General features: G+C 34.5%; 3 protein-coding genes across 5 annotated transcripts; all 3 read left to right on the top strand.

The window, feature by feature from the left end:
* The first annotated feature begins 2,216 nt into the window (after positions 1-2,216).
* On the top strand, positions 2,217-7,090 carry LOC140771743 (serine/threonine-protein kinase AFC2-like). 3 transcript variants are annotated; one of them, XM_073113393.1, is made up of 12 exons: positions 2,217-2,436; positions 3,420-3,612; positions 4,272-4,298; positions 4,496-4,649; positions 4,750-4,798; positions 4,891-5,005; positions 5,334-5,425; positions 5,630-5,765; positions 5,854-5,918; positions 6,009-6,106; positions 6,234-6,336; positions 6,619-7,090. In XM_073113393.1, exons 1-12 carry the CDS (start codon positions 2,338-2,340, stop codon positions 6,775-6,777), a joined length of 1,290 nt encoding a protein of 429 aa, XP_072969494.1. In that variant the 5' UTR covers positions 2,217-2,337; the 3' UTR covers positions 6,778-7,090. The 3 variants fall into 3 exon arrangements, with proteins under 3 accessions (XP_072969494.1, XP_072969496.1, XP_072969495.1); XM_073113394.1 differs by lacking the exon at positions 3,420-3,612 and having other exon boundaries at positions 2,295-2,436; XM_073113395.1 differs by lacking the exons at positions 4,750-4,798; positions 4,891-5,005 and having other exon boundaries at positions 2,290-4,649.
* Positions 7,091-9,433: 2,343 nt separating this feature from the next.
* LOC140772600 (E3 ubiquitin-protein ligase RGLG2-like) lies at positions 9,434-16,093 on the top strand. The gene is made up of 11 exons (XM_073114747.1): positions 9,434-9,802; positions 12,073-12,157; positions 12,230-12,370; positions 12,456-12,569; positions 12,664-12,761; positions 13,505-13,584; positions 13,759-13,864; positions 13,961-14,088; positions 15,047-15,227; positions 15,352-15,408; positions 15,667-16,093. Exons 1-11 carry the CDS (start codon positions 9,566-9,568, stop codon positions 15,745-15,747), a joined length of 1,308 nt encoding a protein of 435 aa, XP_072970848.1. The 5' UTR covers positions 9,434-9,565; the 3' UTR covers positions 15,748-16,093.
* Positions 16,094-18,481: 2,388 nt separating this feature from the next.
* Positions 18,482-24,693, top strand: LOC140772169 (28 kDa ribonucleoprotein, chloroplastic-like). Its single transcript, XM_073114097.1, has 4 exons — positions 18,482-19,027; positions 19,594-19,695; positions 23,807-24,085; positions 24,368-24,693. The coding sequence occupies exons 1-4, from the start codon at positions 18,554-18,556 to the stop codon at positions 24,428-24,430; spliced, it is 918 nt and encodes a 305-aa protein (XP_072970198.1). The 5' UTR covers positions 18,482-18,553; the 3' UTR covers positions 24,431-24,693.
* The last annotated feature ends 1,584 nt before the right edge of the window (positions 24,694-26,277 follow it).

The following is a 26,277-nucleotide window of genomic DNA, read 5'->3' as shown; positions in this document are numbered from 1 at the left end:
TAGTTATATTAGTTGTTTCATAGTTTTAGATACCTACATATGAGGAGCATACTTTTCCTATAAAGTTCAATGTAGGAGGAGTATATTCATTTGCATTGTTAATGGAGTAAAAGAGTGCAATAACTTATTTATGCAAAACAATGGTGGGAGTAAATTAAATTATCAATTTTGTAAAAAGTAATAACTATGTATCGCGTAGGAAGATCTAAGATAGAAAAAAATTATTGAACGATTATTACGGAGACACGAATGAATGAATACAATATTTTGATGTAATTTTTTAATTATTTTATATTTGATGTGCTTCATTGTTTGATGTTTATATTTGAATGATAGTCGACGTCACGAGGATTTTCTTACACTTGCCTATTTTAAATAACAAAAAATAAATATATTTATTATTTAATTTAGAAACCAAAATTTTTAAAGTACTTTAAAATAATTTAATATAAAATTCATTTTGAAGTTCACAGTAATATTATTCCCACAGTATTAGTTTTATTTAAAAAATTAATTAGGGAAACTAAATATACACTAGTTTAAATAATTATTGTATTAAAAAAGATATAAATCGAATTTGAAAAAGATATTGTATGATGCGAATCGGGTCAGATCGGATCACATTAAGGAGATATTTGATTAGAAATTGTTGGTTAACTAATTCAGCTCTGCACAGTTTTAAAAGAATATTTAAAGGATATTCTACATATGACCAAACATTATGAAACCATTTGGAGAAATCGAAGACGTCCTGATCTACCACCTCTGTATTCAATCTATGGAAGAATGAAGAATCAATTTCAGAAAGATAAGGAAGGCTAATTTAGCTAAGTTATGTTTATTTCTAGGTTATGTTTATCTCTTATGTAAACACTTAAGGTAGGTCTAGTTAAATCATGTGAGCCAATAAGGCAAGTTTAAGTCATGTAAGTCTTTAAGGCAAGTCCTAGTTTAAGTTGTATAAGCTTTCGGGGTTAGTCTAAGGCAATTCATAGTTCGAGTTGTATAAGCTTTTAAGGCTAGTCTGAGTAGAACTCATTGTACACCATCTCTATATATAGAGGTTTGGGTATCTTTGTTGGGGAATCAAAGTAAATCCAAGCTTTGAGATTAATTGAGTTTAGTTATCGTAACCATTAGATCGTCTTTACCTTTCTAAGAGCATATCATAGCCCTAGAACTTTTCCACCTTCAAACCCTAGCCACTATCTTCCTTCAGTAGCCACCCTACCATACGACCGTTCACCACCACCCTTGGCCGTTCGCCACCTTTTAACGATCGCCACAACGTCGGATATGTACTATTTTATCATATTCTGACCTTGCTCCACTGTTTTAATTATATATTTCCATCTAGACATCCGATTGACGTGAAACTAAAGCTTTTAGAACCCTATCTCGTGAGGCTACCACCACCACCAAAATTTTCATAATCATTCTACGGACGGATCGTTCCAGATATGGTCCGTAACATTGTATACTTTTGGAGGGCAATTTTGAGATTTAAAAAATATATGTAATGTTTGGTTCGTGATTAACTTATACTTATTTATAAATTATGACTCTCTTAAATAAATTTGGCAACCAAACATTTATTTATGCAATTTTTGCTTAGATTTTATATAAGATGTATCTTTAATACATTTATTTATATTTATTAACTAAACATAAATTTTTATATAAACTTATTTAAGATAATCATTACATTTTAACCAACAACAAATTCTGAATAACATTATATATGTATTTAATTTACATTTAAGAAAGAGATGCGCTTAAAGTAATCTTAAAAAAACTTTATGTACAAACCAAATGAAATTATAATAGTGTTTTAGAATCGAATAAGCACACACACTAAATTTAGAGCCCAATTAGAATGCACTGAGCTCTAAATTTGAAGTTCCGAGTTAAAAATGCTGTTACTGAGATAAAAATGATTATGATATGAAGATTTCTAATTTTGTAGCTTAGGGTTATCATATTTAGCTTAGAGAAAGAATTTAAAAAGAAAAAGAAAAAGAAAAAGAAAAAACAACTAGTTGAATTATCTAAAATTAAGTAAAAAACTAAAAAATTATACTTAAAAAAGAAACTCGGTGAAATCTATGTGCCGTTAGATTACCGCTCGTACTAATCTTGATGTACAGATCAAATCAAAGTCAACCTAGGGTTCTAATATAAAATAGAAGCAGCTGTCCTGATAAGAGAGCACCCATTCGCCGCCTCACATTTTCGCTTTCCCCTTTGTAGTGTTAGGTTTGATACAATCGGGACCGCAATCTCTTCCTCCCCCAAATCTCTCTTCCTAGGTCTCTACTTCTTTCCTTTGAATCGATCATGGAGATGGAGTGCGTCACCGAGTTTCCTTACGTTCACATGGATCAGCGCCCCAGGAAGCGTCCGAGGCTTGGATGGGACGTCTCGCAGCTGCCTAGGGTATAATTTCTGTTTTTTCTTCATCGATCACTTCGAAACTCCTCTAGTTATAGGCTCTTTTGCACTAATTTGATAGATCAAAGGTCTTTTATTATCCTGTTTGGATTATATCAGAGATGCTATGGTCTATGTTGGTTTTTTTTTTGTGGTTTCGTCATTATCCGCAGATGGTTCTGTGAGGAAAAAAAATGTAAATTTTTGTATTTTTGATAGATCGGAGAATTTTGCTTCACTTCTTTTCCGGTTTTATCAGATATATTGTTTCGATTCGTGTCGTTTTTTGTGACTTGGTACTTATTGACGATCCCAATAAGATCTGCGAGAAATTTTTGCACTTGCGCAAACTTTGTTCCGGAAAACTTTAGATCTGGAAACGATCTTTGTTCTCGTCCCTTCGTATTAAAAATTAGATCTGGAAGAAATCTTTTGTTGGAGTCGATATTTCTGGGATATTTATTCTTAATAACTTGGTTGTATTATGTTACATCTCTCAGTTTTCTGGAACGTTTTTCTTTTCATATATTGGACTGCGTCTATGCGAATGGTTTTTTTGACTTATAGGAAATAATCCTTATATTTTTGTGAGATAGTTTGAGTTACTATGTTAAAGATGTAATATGTTAATGTCTAAACATTGTATTGTAAACACTGTATTTCTGTGAGATAGTTTGAGTTACTATGTCTTTCCTTGTTGTCCTATTGTTCCATAAACTAAGTAGAACAACTTTTTAGTTATCTATTTGATCTTCATTGTTTCTTTAAATAAAAGTTTGTTGTAGATTCTACACTGGTTTCTCTTCTGCTTAATTTCTTGGCTTTTACTTCGTCATTTTGTTTTTCCATGGTTCTCTTCATTTTTAATTATTCTGTCGGAGGTTGTCAAAAGTTTGGGATAGGTTGGGCTGGAAAAGATGTGTAAAAGGAATAAATTATATTATTGTTTTATTTTGTTAGTGGAGAAAATGAATGGTCGCTGTGTGTAGGCTCAGATAGAAATTTTATGTGGGCAAGAAGTTGGAGATGTGGCCAGCTTAGTGTCTTCTGGGCAACCATCGGGCCATACTTGTTCTTCTCTGTATTCGAAGGGAGTGTCACGAAATGCTTCCCCTCCATGGAGAGAAGATGATAAAGATGGACATTACATGTTTGCGGTTGGGGAGAATTTGACCTCTCGCTGTAATTACACTTGACTACAATTATCAAAATCTTAAATATCTGAGTATTCTTCCCATTCCTGTTTGTTTTTCCTCACTTTAGGTATTTCTGTTTTTCACATAACCTTTATTTGAAAGATTAGTATATTGAGACCATCTCTCGTTAGGAATTCTGATCCTTGCTTAAATTTATATATATGTCGGCTTTTCTAGCAACAGAGTGTTTTCTGACTTTATAATCAATATGATTGTTGTCAATAGTATTTTTATGCCACAAAATTCGTGCATATTCTTTGCTATGCTACATAATAAATTTTCTTTTGACAGTTGCATGTGTCTTTTTCGCATTAGAATTTCTCAAACTCCTTTGCTATCAGTCATAAAAGTCTTCTACTGGTTTCTTTATTGTTATGAACTTTTCTGTTCAGTATTTTGTTTTTTATTGTTTTATTTTGTAGTCAAGATTTATTTTAGACAATAGCACTATTACATACAGTTATGGATTTTAGCTTTCCAATGATTCATATTCCAACTCTGTTTAATGCTGTATCTTTAACCATTATCCTGTGATAAATGTAACATTTTCTCAGTGCAATTTGTTATGTTGTCTCTTGAGTGCTATGATTTGATGTCCAAATTAGCAATTGTTCTCACATTATTTTGACCTTTTCTTCTGTGCAGATAAAATATACGGCAAAATGGGTGAAGGTTGGTTTCCTATTCTTACAGAAAATTGTACCAGGAAGTCTTTATTGATGCTTTAATCTTTTCTTACCTCCTGTAGAATAGTTGATATAAAATTAATTTTTGATCCTGTAAATTTGTTCTACAACCTCCATAAGAAAGTTCTTAGTCTTGAGAAAATTAATCATAATCAAATTTTAGGATTATTTTTGTGCATCCAGGTACCTTTGGCCAGGTTTTGGAATGTTGGGACAGGGAAAAAAAAGAAATGGTAGCTATCAAAATTGTCCGGGCCTTGAAAAAATATCGGGAGGCTGCTATGATAGAAATTGATGTGCTCCAGCAGCTCGGAAAGCATGATAAAAGCGGCAACCGGTGAGTTCTTTTAAAAGTTTTCCCTATAACATTCAGTGCTTGTATTTGGTTGTTGTTTCAGTAAAGGATAAGGTTACATCTCTGTAAGCGGTTTTTGCAGTTGTGTGCAAATACGGAACTGGTTTGACTATCGTAACCATATTTGTATCGTAAGTATATGATTGTTTTACAATAATTACCCAAATTTAACAAGTATCCCTGGGGATTAAAACTTGTCAATGAATGTAAATGACCTCAACAGGTATTTGAGAAGCTTGGGGCAAGCTTATATGATTTTCTTCGGAAAAATGGTTATCGCTCATTTCCTATTGACCTAGTTCGCGAGCTTGGCAGACAATTGTTGGAATCTGTTGCATGTGTGTGAACAGTACTTCTGCAAATTTACTTTACTTCATTGATGTTCTTCTATTATTAGCACCATTTCTTGATCATTTGGAATTCTAATTTAGTATCTTTCCCTTTGTTATGTCCCAAGTACAAGAGCTAAACATGCTTAGGTTTTGTGGTACCCATATCATAGGTTTTTCCAACTTTGTTAAACCACCATCCTTTTGGTAATGTTTTTTTTCTTTTAACTCCCTTCCCCAGGGTTAGTTTACCGATTTATTAAGAGTTGCAGATTAGGTGGCTTGTTGGTCGAGATTATAATGGTATTCATTTTTAATTGTTCTTTTTCCTTTACAGTTATGCATGATTTGGGTCTCATACACACTGATTTGAAGCCTGAGAATATCCTTCTCGTTTCATCGGAATACATTAAAGTACCTGATTACAAGGTAGGCATTTGGTTGAATCATATTATTAGTATTGTAATTGCTCTGGTACTTCTGTATTTAGTCTCTATAATTCTCTTTGGTGAGTGGTATGCTTGAATGAGACTACTGCTTGATGTAGTTGATAGTAACTCTTCTTTATGTTGCTCTTTGGTCATGCCATTAGATGATTGCTGAATAATAAATTTGATATTCCTTTCCTTGAAGGATGATTCGTGCTCAAAGAGATTACCCAAATCAAGCGCAATTAAGTTGATTGATTTTGGTAGCACGACTGACATTAAACAGGATCACAGCTACATAGTATCAACTAGGCATTATAGGGCGCCTGAGGTTATATTAGGTAACGAACCAGGTGGCCTTTTTTTAATATTTTTCTTGACACATCTTATATTCTTGTTGAACTGAACTTCTGCACAATTTCCTATCAGGACTTGGATGGAGTTATCCATGTGACATATGGAGTGTGGGCTGTATTCTTGTGGAGCTTTGCTCGGTAGATATTTTTTCTACTAATTTACTATCTATCTGCTATTAATTGGTTGTCTCTGATGGACTTAGTTTAAACTTCTTTGGACTGTTATAGGGGGAAGCCTTATTTCAGACACATGAAAATTTGGAACACTTGGCTATGATGGAGAGGGTATTAGGTCCACTACCCCAGCATATGTTGAAGAAATCTGAGTAAGTTCTTTTCTGACTGCACAATGAGCTATAGTAGTCTGAGATATCTATGCCGTCTCGCAGTTGGTGTGTGATAGCATTTTGCTGGCCACTGTTTGACATGCTCTCTTTGATTTTTTTCTTTCAGCCGACATGCAGAAAAATATATTAGAAGAGGTGGATTGAACTGGCCAGAAGGTGCTTCTTCGAGGGAGAGCATTAGAGCTGTTCTTAAGCTTCCTCGCCTTCAGGTAGAAGAAACAACCTCAATGGAAGCATCTAATTTTTTGTTTGCATCTCTATTTTTCCACCATGTTCGATGAATGCGGTGTTACAAACTTAAGAGAGGTTGCTGGTCTGAATTAGAAGAACTTCATTGCCTTTAAGTTGTTTGATGTTAATGATTACTGCATCGCCTGTCGCTGAGCTATTGCCAGTTTAGCTTGTGTGCTGCAGCAATTCCTTTGATGTGTCATTGGGGTTGAGTTATCTATCATTTACTGGATTTGCTTTTTTTCATTTTTGTTTTGCAGAACCTTGTGATGCAACATGTTGATCACTCTGCAGGAGATCTTATTGACCTCTTGCAGCACCTTCTGAAGTACGATCCGAAGGATCGTCTGACTGCTCATGAAGCTCTTAAGCACCACTTCTTTACAAGGAATCATCACCATCGTCGGTCCCGTTCATAGTTTTAATGCACTCGTTCTTTGTTGTGTTCTATTGTACCATTCTTCAAAGATGCAAATCTATGTCAGGAGTAAAGAGTAAAGAGGTTGCGAGATTGGGAATTTGCATCCTAGGAGCAACTGTGATGACCAGGAGTAGTTTGACCCGCACAAACTGACCTGACAAGTGTAAAGATATGTTGTAATGTTTGTCCTCCTTTTAAGTTCCATCCAGTTCATACTGCCGTGTACAAGACTCGATCAAAATGTAACGAAGTTGAAGTTCTCTCAATGTTGAGACATGTATTAAATGGGATGTCGGTGTGGAGGTTGACTATGGCTCGTCTTTGACCAATCTACCATCAATTCGCCCCCCAAATTTTATAATAGTTCTAAAAGTATTTACTGAAACATTAAAGTTATTGGCATGTAGCATCATGTTAGTAAATGACAACGCGTATATGATAATTGTCTGCTACGCTATTTTATAGGCTTTTTTTCTTAAATTTTGGGGCAATGAATAGCCAAAAGAAAATAGTTCAGATCAAAGACCAGAGAATTTGAGGGTCCCAGAATTTGTAAGCGACTCGAAATTGATGGCCTATGAGCTTTTTTAAATTCTCTCCAAGCATCGTCCGAGTAGTTTATTTGCAAAGCTCTGAATGTTATTTTTACAAAAAAAGAACGAAGAAAATTCCCTCTTCCTATTATTAGCATCCAAGCGAGGTTGTCTAGATGGATCTGGACGAGGTTCTCTGGATGGAGATGACGAAATCCTTCTCATGTTCACATATGACGTGGCAAAATTGGGACGAAGAACAAAAGCTGACGAACTCTCTCATCATCACACTCTTATTTCTTGGGGCGAAGAAAAAACCACATTGACTCTCTCATTTTCATACATCTTTTCAATCACACGCATCCGCGTGCCATGCAAGGTAACGGCATCACTTTGACTTTGGAGTATTTACGCCGTAAATTTTATCCCGAGAGCTCGCCAATATCCTTCGCAGTGAGTCGAGGCCTCCTCGGCGCATTAGAAATATGGTAGATGAATGTAAAACTCTGCTGAGAGAATACAGAGGGTGGAGAGTTTCTAATGTGCACAGAGAGAAGCGAATAGAGTGGCGGACCGGGCAGCTAATCGTGGGAAGGTGGCTGGGTCCACTGTAATTTTGGGTCTGACAGATCCTGTCCCCTCAGACTTATGCAACATCTTGAGTGTGGAAACCCGGGTTAGCTAGCTAACCCGGGTTAAGCCAGCTGAACGAAGCTCCTTAATTTAAAAAAAAAGATTTACACCGTAAATTTCACTGTATATAAATTGAGTTATTTAATTTAATAAATATATGTAAAATATATTTTGAGTTAGATTTGAACTAATAACACCGTCAAACTATTTTATTAGATGGATATATTTTAAAATAACTAAAATATTCTTAGTATAACTTAGTTGATGATATTTTTCTTAGTTTAGTTAAATTAACTCAAAATTTTAATTAAATTTAACTAACTGATCTAACGATATAATTTTTTTTATACATATTTACTAAATTATAGGATCAATTTGTAAATAGTAAAAGTTTAAAGTGTAAGTCTCAATTTTATTTTATTAAAAGACTACGTGTTCTATCGTGGAGTTCAATCCATGTTAAACGAGTAACGTGTCTTAAAAGACTTGAGTTGCTTAAGAAAAGGACTCATCAGACATAATACGTCGCAGTTAACTTATTATAAATCCGTCTAACTTAACCTGAAATTTTGGACATATAATTATATTTTTATCATCGATAAGTTAGACGTTTAATATGAATTCCAAGTGACATTTTGGAGAGCATTGCCTAGCAATAGCATGCCCTCTTTTTATATAAATATACTTGTTTCAATCCACCACTCTATTATGACTTTTACTTACCACATTGTTTCATGGTGTATATAAATATAACAATTATTATTAGAATTGGCATTATAGTTAGTTTTTGACGAAATATTTATAGAATATTCTTCACACATAATTGCTAGAGTTAATAAATATATTTAAATAATTAAATATCTTTATCATTTTCTAAATTTAGTTTAATTAATTAATTAATTTTTTTAAAGAGTTTAATTATTTTGGTGTTAATTATGATATTTTTTAAAGAATGGAGTGGCTGTTTTAATATTTTGAAAGTTTTTAGGTGTAATTTTATAAAAATCCCTAAAAATAAACACACGTGAACAACAAGTGTTCAAGATTGGTTGCTTCTCGTATCCACTTCAGTTAATAAATAAAAAAAAGGGGAGATTAATTTCCACCACCTCCTCTCCAAGCAACGAGTAGTTAATAATTAAAGAGAAAATTACAAATAACACCCTTTATTTTTGTTATATATGTATAAAGCCTTTTTCTTCTTATTATTTATGAATAGAGCATCCTATTTAATAAAAAAATGTGGAGCCGTTTAATTTGGATATTTAATTAATTTAATATGATGTCAGATTAAATTATTTATATCTATCTATCTATCAAATTTTTAGCAAAATAGGAGGTTCTATTTCTAAATAGTAAAACTAGAGGGATTTATCTGTAATATGGTCAAAATATAGGATATTATTTGTAATTTTCCCGTAATAAAAAAGCCAAATACGACCACCTTTTCCAAAGTCTTATAACAAGTCTTCGACGTGTAAACCAGGAAAGACGTAATCGAGATGGTTTTGAACGCTCGCCGCCGACTTATCGCCGCCAAAGTATTCTTGCTTCGAAGCTTCGCGGAATAAATCTGTATGAATACCCAAACCGATCTTCCATTTCTCTTGTTTGGAATCGATGGGAGCGAGCAATTCACGAGAGACGGGCGCAGAGTGGAGTTATCCGCAGGAGCCATCTTGGGAGCAGAGTTATTCCCAGGGAAACCCGAGTTATCCGCCGCCGGCGTATGACTATTCTGCCACTTATTCGCGCAATCCCCCGGAGACTTCGCAGGCGCCGGGAGCTGGTGGCAGGAGGCCGAGGTTGGATCGGAGGTATTCGAGGATAAGCGATGATTACCATTCTGTGGATCAGGTAGGCAAGTCCTTTTTTGGAATTGGTAGAGTTTCTTTTATTTCGTTTTGTTAGGTTAGGTTGTGTGGTTAGGGCACAAGAAATCATTTGGAAATTTTAATCTTTTTTAATTTGATCAAGTATACTTGACATTTTGAGAAAAATGAAATGGAAATTGGTTGGTGGGAATTCTAATTCACAGCAGGAGAGAGATTGAGGTTATGAATATCTCCTGAGTTGCAGCCTTGCGATTCATGTAGATATAACTTCCTTCGTCATAGGGACGGAAGAAGGTAGGTTTCTTGTAGGTTTTTGCGAGGATTTTTTTAGGGATTACGTTGGATTTTTGTTGACTATGAATTATGTACGCATCTTCCTTCGGAGGGAAGGGAAGATCGAAGCTAGATTTGGTAAGAGAAGAGAATAGAAGTAGTCAATTTTTGTACGTCAAGTTCAGATAAGGGCTGACCACTCATGCACCACAAGGCGCTAAAATATTGGTTGACATAAGTGTCTTTCCTACCTAAGCTTACGCTCATTGATTGCCAAGGAACTAGTTTGTGCTGGTACATTGGACTTGGTATTCTAGTGTTGGGTACAAGCTGGTGAGTTTGTCAATGGCAGAATGGAACAAGAGAATCATCTCAAGGAGATGATCTGCCAACGAGTTGCCGCAAGCCTGCTATTCCAAATTTCCAACTACCAGTGGGCATGCCGTTGGCACAGCAATTCTTAATATTTCGTGCTCTTTTTGTGATGCCATGTGGATTTGGCTCCTTAGTAGTTGGCATGTTCACCAGCCTGGGATTTGGCTCCCTCGTGGTGGTCATGCCAATTGGCAATAGAATTTTGACATGCGTATGCACCTTGGGAAGTCAATCCTGTTTAGGGCACCCATTTCTCCACTACTATTAAGCATTAAGTTATCTTTATGAAATAAGAATAGTACTTTTTATAGTTATTTTAAAGGGAAAATTTTAATTTACAACCCTACAGTTTGACCCGATTGCAACTTACTTTCATGTACTTCAAATTGAAGTACTTAATTCCTTTGTGGTCCAGATCAAATTGCAACTACTAGTCAATCGTTAACTGGGACGTAAAAAATCTTAATTATCCTCATAAAAGATAGTCTAATTTGTAGATCAAGAGATAGGATGGTCATTTTGCTATTTATTTATGGTGAAAATAATGTTGGCACCAATAAAACACTGTTAGGTTTGGATGAAAAATGTATTCAATATCACAAACTGTTCGTCTGTTTGTGAGTTGTATACTAGTTTTGCCGTGTGGATTTGTCTCCTTAGTGGTTGGCATGTTTAATTGTCACATGTATTTGATTACTTAGTGGTGGGCATAGCAAATACCAATAGACTTTTGACATTCCCAGGTAGGCAAATCAATCCTTCTTGCAACACCCATTTCCCAATATTATTGACACTAAAGTGGCCTTTATGAACTAACATTAGTAACTTTTGCATACATTTTTGAAAAAGAAGGGATCATTAGGATTATATACACATTACCACCAACTTCATGTGATCTGTAAACTTGTACTTATTTAACTTGCATGTCTACTCTTCTAAAGGCCATTGCTTTATAAACATGGAATGCCATGCATAAAATAGAAGTGCTTCCCACCTTGATCATTATATGTCTGACTTGCAAGCGGTTTATGAGATTTTTAAAAAAATTAGTTGTTGTTTTATAGATAAGAACGTGTAAGGAGAAAGTGACTTAAGAATTATGAACAAAAAGGAGAAGTGCATGATTTATTTGGGACGTTTTATATCATCAATGTTTCTATTAATTAATGAAACAAGTTAACTGTATATTAAGGCAAATCAACACAAGGTCTCAATGAAATATATGTAATGCTTAATGTTTAAGTGTTTAGGTAGCTACTTACCTACATTCTATGCCTAATCTTTTTATATTTAGCTTTAATTTCCTAGGAAAAGGCAGTCAGTTGTGTTCCTTAACTTGCTGCCTAATTAAGGAACCACATATGCATGCGGTTACATACTGAGGCACAAAATACATCGTAATCAACTGTTTCTAAATGTATTATTCATTATATGTGGCTCTTCCTGCTAATTCCTTTCTTTGATGCGCTCCTTGGTGTTAGTTCCAGAAGAGAACAGGGAACAACCACATTTTTAACTGTTGCTCGACAGAGTCTATAGACATTAAGTTTTAATCTATCTTTAATGCCCAATCTAATAAATTAGAAAATATATATGATTTTTTTTGTTTGTATTTCTTCTTATGGAAATTGTGACCCTTCACAGGTCACCGAGGCTCTTGCACATGCTGGCCTTGAGTCGTCAAATCTTATTGTTGGCGTTGATTTCACAAAAAGCAATGAATGGACAGGTTTGTATTCATTTACTGAAGGTTTTCAGTGACATTGTTGGTGAATTTATGTATATTATGGTTTTTCATCAGGTAAACACTCATTCAATAGACACAGCTTACATCACATTGGTGATGCACCAAACCCCTATGAACAAGCAATATCTATCATTGGACGTACATTATCCAAATTTGATGAGGATAATTTGATTCCATGCTACGGCTTTGGAGATGGTAACATTATTTTTTGAGGTTCTTGAGGAATGCCATTATTCTTTCTGTGGTTCACTGAAATGATGAGCGCTCTGTGTTTTGACAGCATCAACGCATGATCAAGATGTCTTTAGTTTCCGCCCAGATGGGAGACCCTGCAATGGATTTTCAGAGGCTCTTACGCGATATAGAGAACTTATCCCACAGTTGCATTTGTCTGGTATTTTATTATGGATTTTTTGGATGCTTAGTGCTGAGTATGGAATTTGATTATTAGTGCTTTTAGTTTTAATAAATTTCTTTTTCCTTTTCAGGTCCTACCTCCTTTGCTCCCATTATTGAAATGGCAATGACAATTGTGGAACAGAGTGGTGGACAGTACCATGTTTTATTGATAATTGCTGATGGTCAGGTATATAAAACTTTACATCATATAAAAGGTCTGTAGCTTTTGATATGCTTAGCTTGCATTCATGTATGCATGATAGGTATATATACACAACAATTGCCATGCTAGTAGCACATGCGACACCGACACCATGTTGGCACATTTCTAGTGTGCCACTAGCACATTGACATGCCTCTAAATAGGGTTTTTAGGATTTTTATATGTATTTTTAAGTTCTAATTTATGTATTAAAGCCTACGTTCTAATAGTATACGTCTATGCATATTCTTTTTTGTGTGTCTATATCTATATATATAAGACTGACTTGGTAGTAGGTGTTACTAAAAAGAAATTGATACAATATATAAGATTAAGTTGATGCAAATAGCACTAACTTTCGGTAGAAGGAACTTTTGATGTTGTCTCATGATTACATCATAGTTTGTAATGGTATTGACATATATATTTTGGTGAAGGGACAAGAGATTTGGATGATCAAATCATAGTTTGTATGCAAGACACATTTTGCTAGCTACAAACTTGATTTGCTCTATTCTCATGTATTATTACTTTTTGTATACGACTTAATTTGACGAATTATTGCCTTTTTAGTGTCCTTTGATTTATGCTATGTTATTTGTACAATATATGTTTACTGCATATAAAATGTAATCCAGAGCTCAAGACCTGCTACTTTTGATTGTGTCTTCGTTCCTATTTCAATTCCAAGATGAAGTTGATGAAATATTTATAATTGGGTGGTACAGGTTACAAGGAGTGCAGATACTGTACCTGGACATTTCAGCTCCCAAGAGCAAAAGACTGTTGATGCCATTGTAAAAGCCAGGTATTTATCAAACTGTTTTTGTTCCCTGCATCATATAATATATGACCTTGCCCTCATGGCTTTTAATAGATTTGTTTTCTATTTTGTATATATATCATGCTTTATGCTTTCACTTATACATGGCAATCAGTAATCTAACTTTTTTTTTTTAAATCATGTCTTTAAATGTTGTAGTGCTTTTCCGTTGTCCATTGTGCTGGTTGGAGTTGGTGATGGACCTTGGGACATGATGAAAGAATTTGATGATAACATTCCAGCTCGATCCTTTGATAACTTCCAGGTAGGAGAAAAGCTAGACGTTAACTCTACTGTATTTCTAGTGTGTGGTGGTGCCTTCTAAGTTTTAACCTTCTGAAATTGTATTCTCCTTTTCCAGTTTGTGAATTCTACAGAGATAATGTCTAAAAACATGCCGCAATCAAGAAAGGAGGCTGCATTTGCTCTTGCAGCTTTAATGGAAATACCCTCACAATATCAGGCAACAGTGGAACTGGGGATATTAGGGTATGGATGCAAAACCTTGGCCTAAAATAATTTTAGAGTAAATTATGAATTGTCTTGCTTGTTGTGTTGTCTAAAATCAAACTACTTCATAAACTTTTATTTGTATCACTTTGTCTCCATGTGGTTTAGATGAATATGGAACTATTAACTTTCTCATCCAAACTTAACAAAAAAGTACAAAAAAGTTATTAGAGTGAACTTTTTTACCATTATGAATATTTATATTCTATTTTTAAAATTTAAAATAAAATGTACTTTCAACCATGGATGACTGTGCCGATCGCCACCTACCTTGTCGTCGTTGTTGCCGCCTGCCGCGGCCCGAGCTCTCGCTGCTTACACCCATCGGGTGACTTAGCCAGAGAGAGAGAGAGAGAGGGTCGGTCGTTTAAAAATTTAAGTTGTGCATTTTAATCTGGTAGGGCACTGACGGGGGTGCGAGCGGCAAAGGCAACTCAATGAGCCAGTGACGGCGAGCGGTGAAGGGTGAAGATAAATAGTCCTTTACCTTTTTTTCTCTCGTTCTTACGGTACGGCTGGTGGTCGGCATGGTCCGTGCCTATGGCATGGCCATTGTTGCTTTCAACCTCTCCTATCTTCTCTTATTCATTATATGTCTTAAATCTTGATTATTATCTAATTATTATGATATAAGATCAAAAATGAAAAATTTCAATCATTTTAAAAATATGAGTAGGAGATTTATATTTACTTAAATAATAAGATTATTAATATAATATGGGTATTATAGTAATTTTACTTTTTTTTGGTTAAATTTAGTTGGAAAAGTTAATAATTTTATATTAACCTAAATTAAATGGGGGTAAAGTGATACAACTAAAAGTTAGTGATTTTAGACATAACTACTAAGGTAATCTAAAATATACCCTATTATTAGTGTCATTTATTCTGTCGTATTGTTAACATATGGTGACTTCTCTTGTTATTATTCAACCAGACGTCACTCTGGTTGGTCTCCGGAAAGGGTTGCGCTTCCACCGCCGAGTGCTGCTTATTCCTTTAATTCTAGAAGTTTTAGTTCAAACAGTTTCAAGCAGAGTGCATCAACTTACCCTTATCCTGGGTATAAGGTGACGCCAAGTACTACTCCTGCACCCAGTGATTCATCAGATAATCAGGTACACTATTTTAAAGGCTTAGAATCGATCATTTGAGCTCTCTATTTTCTCCATGCGTACGTTGAAATGACCAGTGAGCTTGGGATATCTCTAACTGCCTTTTTTTTTTTTTTACTGTTGGCAGGTTTGCCCCATTTGCCTTGTGAGCCCGAAGGACATGGCTTTCGGGTGTGGACATCAGGTGAATTATTTTGATCTTATAGGACTTTATCTTCGTCCTACTTACTACATCTATAATCAATTGTTACTTTACCTTATATATATATATATATATATATATATATATATATAGTCAATTGTTATGCCTAAAATCAGATTATTTTTTCTAAACTTTTATTTGTATCACTTATCTTCCTGTGGTTTAGATTATGAAACCGTTTAAATCTTTTTGGAGTCGATTGTTGTTCAAGACTCCTGATTGTGAATTTTCTGCTTGCAGACTTGCGGGGATTGTGGCCAAAACCTCCAATCATGCCCCATCTGTCGTAGTGAAATCCAAATGAGAATAAAGCTGTACTGAAGCAACAATAGAACAGTTTTTGTTCAAGCCGTCGAAACTCTTGGATGTTCTAAAGTCAACATGCCCGAGGTTGTAGTAATGGAAGGGGCGGTGTTTTACGATCAGCATGTGTCGTCGCAAAATTGATTATTTTTTTTGTTTTTGTTTTGTTGTACATATTCTCAGATAGTTATGCTTTCTCTATTTTATCATCTTCAATTCTTCATGTCTAACAACTAGGCACCGGGAGACTTGTCTTTTCTCCTTTTTATTTCTTATTTGATTCGTTCATGGTGTGTTCTGTAAAATGCTATTGATTTTTATTGTTCATTTCTTGTTGATATTGATGAAGTTATTCATCCATACACATCTGGGTAATTTGGTGGTTCAAGAATATTTTTCTGGTTTGGTTATATTTTGCTCCTCTAAATTATGATTCCGGATTAAAATTATTTTTTTAATTTTTAAAATAGAAAAGATATTATAGATTAACTATCATGGTTATAAAAAGCTCCGTTAGAATCAAAGACTAAAAATTAAGAAGATTTAGAAAAAAAATTTCATCCAGGTATAACTATATTTAATTATAATTAGCAAATCAATCAGCAGTTTGATTAGTCTTTCTAAGATGTGAATAACTTTATAATTTTAATCATTTTAATATCAGCCACTATATCAGATAATTTGATTTTGACTTGTCATCAATTTGTATTTTCCACACCGGGCCCTACATAACATATATAGGACCCCTCCAGTGTCATTTGAGCTCTTTAAAGATTTGCATTAACCTTCGACTAGGAAGGCGGCAGAAGTTCGTAGTGGATCAAGAGGTGAAGGATGTAGAGGTATAAATCATTTTTAATAATATCTAAAAGTGTAACGTTCGGCATCCCTTTATAAGTATGAATATTATAATAATTTTAATAGTTTAAGAGTAAATGGTACACTTTTAGGCTTCAATCACACGTAGAATAAAGCCAATTCTAAAATATATTTTTTAATATAAAAAAAATTAATATCAGTATAAATTATTTTATTATTTAGTTGAATACTAATATAAGGAGCAACAATTATAAACATAAAATTGATATTATAATATTAGAGATTAGTAAATTTGTATTGATCTAAATAATAAAAATACATTTGATTGGATGTAAACTAGTGTTAATAAAATATATTTATTATAAATGCGGACTCAAATTCCTTATATATTCATACTAGGATGAATATTGACTTACAAATACGTGACAATATGGGCATATAATTATATAGCATATGACATCGCGGACATAACTATATAGTACGTGATAATGTGGATATATAGTTATTTAGTGTGCAACAGTGTTGATATCAGTTATGCGGTGCATGATAGTATGGATATATAACTATATAGTGCATGGTAGCGCAGATTATGTTACTGCATTGTAATACGAATATAATAATATATTTATGTGACATGACTACTTTTTCGAAAAGAGAAGTAATATCAAATGTAGCTAAAATGATGTGTAAATAAATAATATTTAATTTATGGACAAAATAATAATAATGAGTTATTATTAGTTTATTCTCTAAAAATTGTATAAACTAAGATAAAAGAGAATAATGAATTAATATACCAATAAGAGTTAAATTATTTAATTACTACACCGTTATAATGAGGCATATTCTAGAATAAAACTATTACTATTCCACGCGAGTCAACGGGAGGATAATAATTTAGAGATAATTAAACCAAAAGGAATTTAAAAATGGAGGAACAATCACAGTAAAATCTCTAAGTTGAAATGGTTTAGACTTTCTGTTTCTTCATATTTTGTAATCTTTAAGATAATTAAACAGACCTTTAAATATTACTTATTTTTATATATTTGTGATAAATTGACCCTTTTAACTATGTAAAAATCTTCAAAATGTGTCTTCGGTTAGTTAAAAAGATATCCCGTGATTAATTTTACAAGTTCTGAGGACTAGTTTAATCTTATTTAGAAATAGAGGAAAATTGAGAATAAATAGCCATTTAATATTTTTCATCTAGGTTTAATTAATCCTTAGTTTTTATAATCCCAAAACACAATAAATGAGCGAAAGCTTGCCATTTTTAACAGAAAGTTTCTAGTTTAATAATATATATATATATTCTCGTATATATTATTAAACAGTTAAATAACTTAAATAATTTAATATTAGATTCATTTTAAAGATCTCGATGAGATTTTCCCAATGATACCATATTTGTTAAAAATTAATTAGATTACTCAAGGTATATATATATACTTCTCGTATATATTATTAAGCAGTTAAATAACTTAAATAATTTAATATTAGACTTACTTTAAAGATTTTGATGAGATCTTTTCAATGATATTATATTTGTTAAAAATTAATTAGATTATTAAACGAAGGATATAGATAAAATTTAAATTTTTGGATTAAATTTTTATAGGGAAAAATTAAAATTTTTAAATAAGACTTCAAATTTGGAGCTCCACCTTAGCGGCTCTAAATTTGGAGCTCCATTTAGAGCCCGTTTGGAACTCAGACTCCAAATTTAGAGGGTTGGAGATGCTCTTATTGAAGCCAAGTTCAGATTTGGCTGGAGTAAATCGTGTAGCGTGCGAAACAAGTTCAAACCAATGGCAGCGCGTCAAGTATCCGACTGGAGAAAACGCCTACAACCAAACTTGCAGACAATCCCGAATCATACCCTTGCCTTCCCCTCTTAAAAGTTAAAACCCAATCTCCCCCATTCGTATACCAACCTCTTCCCACCTCTCCTCTACTCCCCCCTTATCCCCTCCTCCCTCTCTCTCTTCCCTTCGCAGCCATGTCGTCTTCTCCGGCTCTGATGAGGTCCTCCTTATCCATGGTGGAGTCCTCCCTCCCCACCCTCTTCCCCTCCTCCAAGCCCTCTTCCCTCCCTTTCCTCCCCTTCCCTGCGAAGCCCACCACTTTCCTCCACCTCTCCCTCTCCTCTCCTTCCATTTCCCTCAGAAAGAAGCTTCCTTTGGTCCCCCTCGTGGCCCAGACGTCCGATTGGGCTCAACAGGAGGAGGAGGAGAACGAGGTGGGGCTCGCCCCGGAGGGAACCGAAGCCAGCCTCTCGGATTGGGAGGGGGCGGAGGCGGCAGTGGAGGGAGGGGTTGTTGAAGAGGGTGTGGAGGAGGAGGAGGCAGAGGAGGAGGCTTATCAGGAACCTCCCGAGGAGGCGAAGCTATTTGTCGGGAATCTCCCGTATGATATGGATAGTGAGAATCTCGCGCAGTTGTTCGATAAGGCTGGTGTCGTCGAGGTCGCAGAGGTATGATGTATTGTAAATATCTTGAACTGAAGCTAAGATTTGTTTTGCTTTACTAGTTCATCAATTTTATTATTTGGGGGATATCATAAATATTACTTCCCTTTGAAAGGTGTTGTTGTGTAGAAAAAAATTGAGAAGGTTATATATATATACATACATGGTGTACGATAACAAGAGCGTGAAATTCTGCTGAATTCCGGGTATTATCAAGGTTGACGTTATATATAGTTTAGTGAAGAGCCTCAATTGAAGCCAAGAGACTAAGAGTTTCCTTACTGTAATGGTTCCTCAGTTTCCTGCATTGGATTCTTGATGCTTCTGTAGTTAACAGGGCTTTTTTTATAAATTTTTTATTCTCTGAATTTGGTTAGGGCATGTGTTGAGATTATTAGCAAGTGCTTTGTTTTGTGGGTAAGCAAATCGATAAGGATATTTGAGCGTGTTGTAAGATAATGAGAGTATGGGATTGTGTTGAATTTCTGTGTCGTTTGTATTTGTTAAATATCTGAGATGTGAGTGATGTAAATTCTTCTCTTTTTTTTTTTCTTCTGTTTCTGTGTTTGTAGGTTATTTATAATAGGGAAACAGATCAGAGTCGAGGCTTTGGGTTTGTTACCATGAGCACAGTTGAAGAAGCAGAGAAAGCTGTGGAGATGTTGAATCGTTATGTAAGTTTCTTGTTCAAGCTTTTTCGTTTATTTTCTTAGCATGTATTCCTCTGGTCGTCTGGAGTAGCTGAGCTTATTGATCATTGAATGATAGATTTTCTCAGATAAAATAATGCTTGAAATATTGTTAATTAAGAATGTTAGTGGATTTCCTGAGAGAATATTTTCTCATAGCATGTTTCTATTGGATTTCATTTAATATATTTTCCCCATGATTACTCTTGATCTATCATTTTTTTACATGTTTCTAAAATTGTTTATAACCTGTCTTGTGCCTCTTGTCCTTGAGTCAAAATGTTATGCTTGGGTATTCAGATTCTATATTTTTGTTGGTTCCAGGATTCCTTGCTTTGGGTTCTCATTGTTAGGTTCAGAGGAGTGGACATTTTCTTATGCTTGTTTTTGAAAAAATGTCCATCTTAATCATCTATTAAAGAGATCAAATAGAGTTTCAAAGTAATATTGGACTGGAACTGCATTAGCATGTTTAGCTTTAGAGTTGAATAGCGAATCTTTCTCATATGTTCACAGAAGGAAGATTCACTGGGTTCATGTTTTGTTTATGATGGAGTTTATCTAGAATATATTTTGTTTTACTACTTCTAGGATTGTTGTTCTCAGCCCCTAATATTTCATTGATAAAAATTTGTTAAAAATGTAAAAATTTTGTTAGGTATCCTAGATTCTATGAATCTACATGGATTTTTAATTTAGAAAGCCCTATTCAGTTAATGTGCACCCATCGGAGTAGGTCTCATCCATTGTAGTATATTCAATACATCTTTTACCTCCCTCTCTTCGTATATATTTACGTATTAGATATGTTTTTATCTATTATTGTTTTTATTGATAGAGAGAAACGCTACTTGCCTTCCATATTTTTGAATTTTTTCTATCGTCAGATGTTTTTGGGATGGAGTTTAAAGTTTTAACTTTAAAGCTCCTTCATTTTGCTGATTCAGAAAGTTGTGTATAGTACATCTGGAAAGAATTATCAAACAATGAACAATAATGTGGGTTAATTGGATTACAAAATGCTGTACAATTACGACGCAGTGGTAGACTTTAATGGTAGCCTCCTGGAAGTTCTGTTATTCAGATCTGATATTCTCATTGAGCAGTATTTTTTTAACCTATGAGCCTGACTAATGCATTGCGGGTCTTGTTCTTCTCTGCATCGAATGAGGAAGTTAGATACCCCTGCCTCTAGCAGGTGATGGTCAGAAGAAACAATTCCCAGTAAGCCAACTACTAAAGCCATGAGCAATGCTTCTAAGTTATAATCGTTGGTGTCGTTATGAAAAACTAACAATAAAGACATTATACAAAAGGCCAGTAATTGGACATTCTGCTAGTGTCATTATATATAAACACAGAAACACATGCTAATGCTCATAAGTAGTAAAATAACTAACAAGAATCAATTGGTATGTGGCTAAGTTCCAACCTTTTGGTTTTGGGCCTTTTGGCTACTTGAATAAATGTTCTCTTTCTCCAATTTAATGCTACTTGGAACATGATTGTCAGTCAAGGGACTATCACGTCAAATCTAGTTTCCTACTTCCACCTCGATCAATTTTGCGCTCCCTTTTAAGGTATCTTCATCTTGGACTAAATCACTTCTTATTAGTTCAATATGGTTAAATGTGTCCAGAGTAAAACATCCTGAAACTTTTCACAGCCTTTAACTTATCAGGAAGAAACTCCTGTGTATCTTTCATTGTAACAAATATGGTTAATCATTAAGGCTTTGTTTACTTTAGGAATAATGTCAATTTCAAAATAATTTTTTTAAAAATTATTCCTAAAATGATGTCTTTATTCTAAGAATAACTATTTATATGTTCACTTATATTTTATGATAAGAGTATAGTAATTATCTTTGATATGATACAAAGTGAAGGAAAAGATGATTTTTTTTTCTTTTATAAAATAACAATGAATATTCTTTGATTTGATATAAAATAGTTTGATGAGATAGATATTAAGGGTAAATTAGTAATTGGGTTAGTGTGTGATATAAGATATAATTTTGATGAATAGTGTTTGTATTCTATAATGAAGTTATTATGATGTTTAGCTAGGGGTGAAAATGGGTCGGATTAACTCCGACTTGACCTGCTACCTGATTTGAACCGGATACAGGTGCAAATCTGCTATCCGTTCTGGGTCTGGATACGAATAGAACTTGGCAAATAGCCTGGATCTGGATTCAAATACGATTTATATAAGTTAGTTAGATCCGGATCTGGATACCAGATATTGGATATCCATTAACCCGCTTATATATAATCACTTAATCCCTCTATTTCACAAACCCTAGCAGTTGCCTTCTATTTTTCTCTTCGCTTTCTTCGTCCCAGTGCTGCTTCACTCTACCACCACTGCCTTCTTTTTGCCCCACCCACTATAACCACCGCCATTCCATCTTCTCCCCCTCTATCGTGCATTGCCTTCATCACCTTCGCGAACCACCCATCTCCTCACCTTTGACCCATCGTAGCCACGATACTGAGCTCTAGATCATGGTGGTGGTGGGCAGAAGGTGGCGCACGGTCCCAACCTTCTGCAGGAGCTCAACCAACCACCGCCACCTCCATACGTTGGGAATCCAGCGTCATCAGCATCGGACATGTTGAGGACGAACTAGGGCTGGAGCTTTTACAACGGCGAAGCGAGGAAAATGATAGGAGGAGGAGGGTTAGAGTTTTGGGCATTGGCATTGTGATGATGGCAATGTGAAATGGGATTGGGTGCTCCGCGGATAAGCGTAGCTAGTGCACGCACGATTTATTTTTATTTATTTATATTGGTTGATAGATATTTATGTTTGTGTAACAGTGGCTTCCTGATCCAAAAGAGTTGTAGGCTTTTTGTAGCAATAGTGACGGATAATGTAATAATAAACTGAAGCTTATCTATTGCCACATTGCAAAATGGATGGTTGCTTTGTGGAGCAAGACAAAATTTGTCCGTTGTTATTGGGAATGGGTAGGTTTGATAGTAATTGTCATTATTACTATGTGAACATGGTGAACTTATGTTTCTACGTCTTATGTTTTTGTAATAGATGTGTAGAAATTATGAGTTTATTAGTTGCAATAGATATGTAGATTTTCTAGAAGTATGCATCTTGTAAAAGTATCCAGTAGATGTGCAGATTTTGTGAGTTTATTAGTTGAATTGTGAGTTTATTAGTTGATTTTGTGAGTTTTCTTGTTTATGTATAGATGATAGTAATAAATTCATTTTGTATTCTTATCCAATTAAGATTTAATTTTTTATCCAATTTGTATTCGTATCCATATTTTCAGATTTGTATTCGTATCCGATTTGTATTCATATCCGAAAAATAATTTTTGGGGATAAATATGTTGGCTTGGTCTGACAAAAATATTGCGAACAATATATCCTAGTGTCAGAGCCTGAGAATAGCATCATAAGCACAATCTTCTAGGAGTGTTTTATTGGGGAAGTTCTGAGAACTTCCAGTAAAACATTGATGGCAAAGCGTTCTTTGGGCAAATAATATATATGTTTTGATTGTGTTGTAATTATTCTGTTTGACTAAACATTCTGATATAATCTTGAATTTAGCTGTCACATATTAAAGATTGGTCCTCATTTATCTTCTGCTTCCTTGAACTAGTAATTCTTTGATAATCTATGTACTGCCAGCATTTTGTTTTGAGTTGTGATAATTAAGGATCAAGTAGTGTACAGTACAATATTATAAGATAACTTATACCAAACTAAAAGTAAATTGGAAACATATGACACTCCCATTGATCTAATGATGAGTGTGCAACAAGCTATTCTATAATCGATGTTGAACCTAGTCTATTATCCTATAGAATAATTCAACATAGCAAATTGGCTTATATGCTTGAGGGCTCGCTCCTCTCTTTTCTGATTTATTGGATAACTTAGGAAATGTCTAGTAAAAGTAGTTTCTTCATAAAATGGATACTTTAGTTTGTATGATTAATTACAATTCTGAAAACTTCACTAGGGATCCACTCTAAGGATATATTTGAAGCAAAGAAAACACCATATCCCTGGCCTGGTCTCCATAGTGCTCATATAAGCTTCTTTTCTACATTGTGAGCAGGACGTCAATGGCCGGCTTCTGACTGTAAATAAGGCAGCTCCAAGAGGTGCTCGCGTAGAAAGAACTCAAGAATCTGCACCTTCATTCAGGATGTATGTTGGCAATCTTCCATGGCAAGTGGATGACTCACGTTTGGAGCAAGTATTCAGTGAACACGGCAAAGTAGTTGATGCAAGAGTTGTGTATGACCGGGAAACTGGACGCTCACGTGGATTTGGTTTTGTAACAATGGCGACACAGAACGAATTGGATGATGCAATTGCTGCCCTTGACGGACAGGTGATTCCTCATTGGTGTGGTGTATTTTGGACACATTTCTGGCCTAATTAAATTATATTTAAATGTTGAAAGACTAGGGCAACAGGTTGTTCATAATCTGATTGAAATACTACTACTAGTGGTATATCCACACCATTTTTAGCCATCTTTTATGATTTATTCTTATTATTATTGTCATCGTTTATTTGGGTTCAGATATTATAATGAACTCTGCAGAGTAATAGATCAGTTGATCAACCAACCCTATCTACTCATGTCTTGTTCTATTTGCTGGTGCTGCAGAGTTTAGATGGTCGAGCTTTAAGGGTGAACATTGCCGAGAACAGACCACGTCGCAGCTTTTGATATGACCAGTAAGGCAGCTTCTGATACTGGAGAGCACAAGAACATCTATAAAGATGACAATTAGTATCGTATGCAGCACTCAGATTATTCGTATAGCTTCCATTAATTTTGTAGTTTACCATCTGGTATTTTCTCCTCCTTGCGCACAACACTGTCACTATAGGTGATCTCTTTTCTTTTCTTCCTTTTTGTTTTCGTCAGTTAACTCTGCAACTTTGGTACTCCTATTAAATTTGCTATCTGAGACTGTCGTTTGTTTTGGATTTTTGTTGTTGTCATTGTATGATACAGAGGCAAGCCCTGTTTCTCTAAGTTCATCCATTCCATCCTTCTATTATGGATTTATGGACAACTTCTAAACTGGTTCTCCATGTGAAATGAAGTAGGGGAATAGTAGGATCTTATTTATTTAATTTTAAGAAAAGTGGGAATCCGATGGTGGTGTTGTTTCGTCAAATTTTGAATCGAGAAGCATTCATACATAAAACATGAACCCTTTTAACTATCTGAGTACTATTCTATCGGTCTTTTAACCATCCGAGCACTATTCTATTGGTCAGGAGAATTTGTATGTTATCTGCATTTTCTTGTATCTTAGCAACAGATTGACATCTTCTAAGGATTAGGTTGGTTTATTTCTTTTAGAGTGCGCCATTTTTTGTATCTATCTTTGATGGAAGGCAGCCTATAGGTGTGAATTGATGCTAACAATGCCTTCCATCTGAATTGATGCCTAATAGAAAGATCCAGGAGTGAAGAGAAACATTATTTTATGAGAAAGATCGCAGTAGCGTTGGTTGAATTGAGACACCACTTGTTTCCACCTCTTTATATCTCTCAAAGTATAAAATTCTAAATACATGACTACCCAAAGCTCGACTTAGGCTATGGTCTTCAATTACATCTTAAGCTTGTCTTCTCTTATTTAATCATATTTTCCCCGTGTTATTATTCGTACTCTTACCACATAAATATTTATTCAACTGCTATATTATAATTTTAATGTTTCAAAAATATTTTAAGTTAATTTTCACCTAACCTCAAGTACGAGAATAAAAAAAATATTTTGTTGACGATACCCCTACTTGTATCTTACATAATTGATTCTCTTTTACTTTTTACCTTAATCTTAAAAAAATTTACTCGAAAATTTAAAAAACATTTTATATTTATAGTTTAATTTTAATATAGTTTAATTTTAACTCAAATATTTATAATAATTGTTTGAAAATAAGGTAAATTACAGACTTCAAACAATCAATATTGGTATGAGATGGCGTGAATGATAATAAAATAGAATGTAGGGATTTTTTTTATTTGACCGATTGATTAAATATTCAATTATTATCGGTGCTTATTCTAGATAAGTTGGGATTATTCATGTATAAATCCCCTCTTATCGAGGAGCCGACAGTCGCTAGAGTTTACTATGGCTTTTGGGGTGGCGGGTATTTGTAGCCAAACTCGAAAGAACAGCGAGAGGAAAGAAGGATTAGAGTGAGCCAGGGAGCGGCAATGTTGAGGGTGGCGACGTATTTCGCGATGACCTTTGCCGCCTTCCTTTTTTGGCAATCCATGGATAACCTCTATATCGGGATCACTCTCCATTAGGACGTGAAGGTCTCTTTCTATCTTTATTTCTCCAATCTATGTTCTTATTTTTCTACATTGTGATTCGTCTCTTGAAATTTCTTATTATCAATTTAGCTACCGGAAGAAGATTTAGAAAGATCATTACTTATATCGACAACTTGGCAGAAATCATTACAGTTATCTAGTAAAACAGAGCTTAGATTTGCCGAGAAAAAAACATTTTGCTTTAGTTTTATAATAGTTATTTAGGAGTT

This window comes from Typha angustifolia, chromosome 12 (assembly GCF_048772165.1).
Source record: "Typha angustifolia cultivar Huaian chromosome 12, ASM4877216v1, whole genome shotgun sequence".
NCBI classification, from domain to species: domain Eukaryota; kingdom Viridiplantae; phylum Streptophyta; class Magnoliopsida; order Poales; family Typhaceae; genus Typha; species Typha angustifolia.
This window is presented reverse-complemented; position numbering and strand designations above follow the sequence as displayed.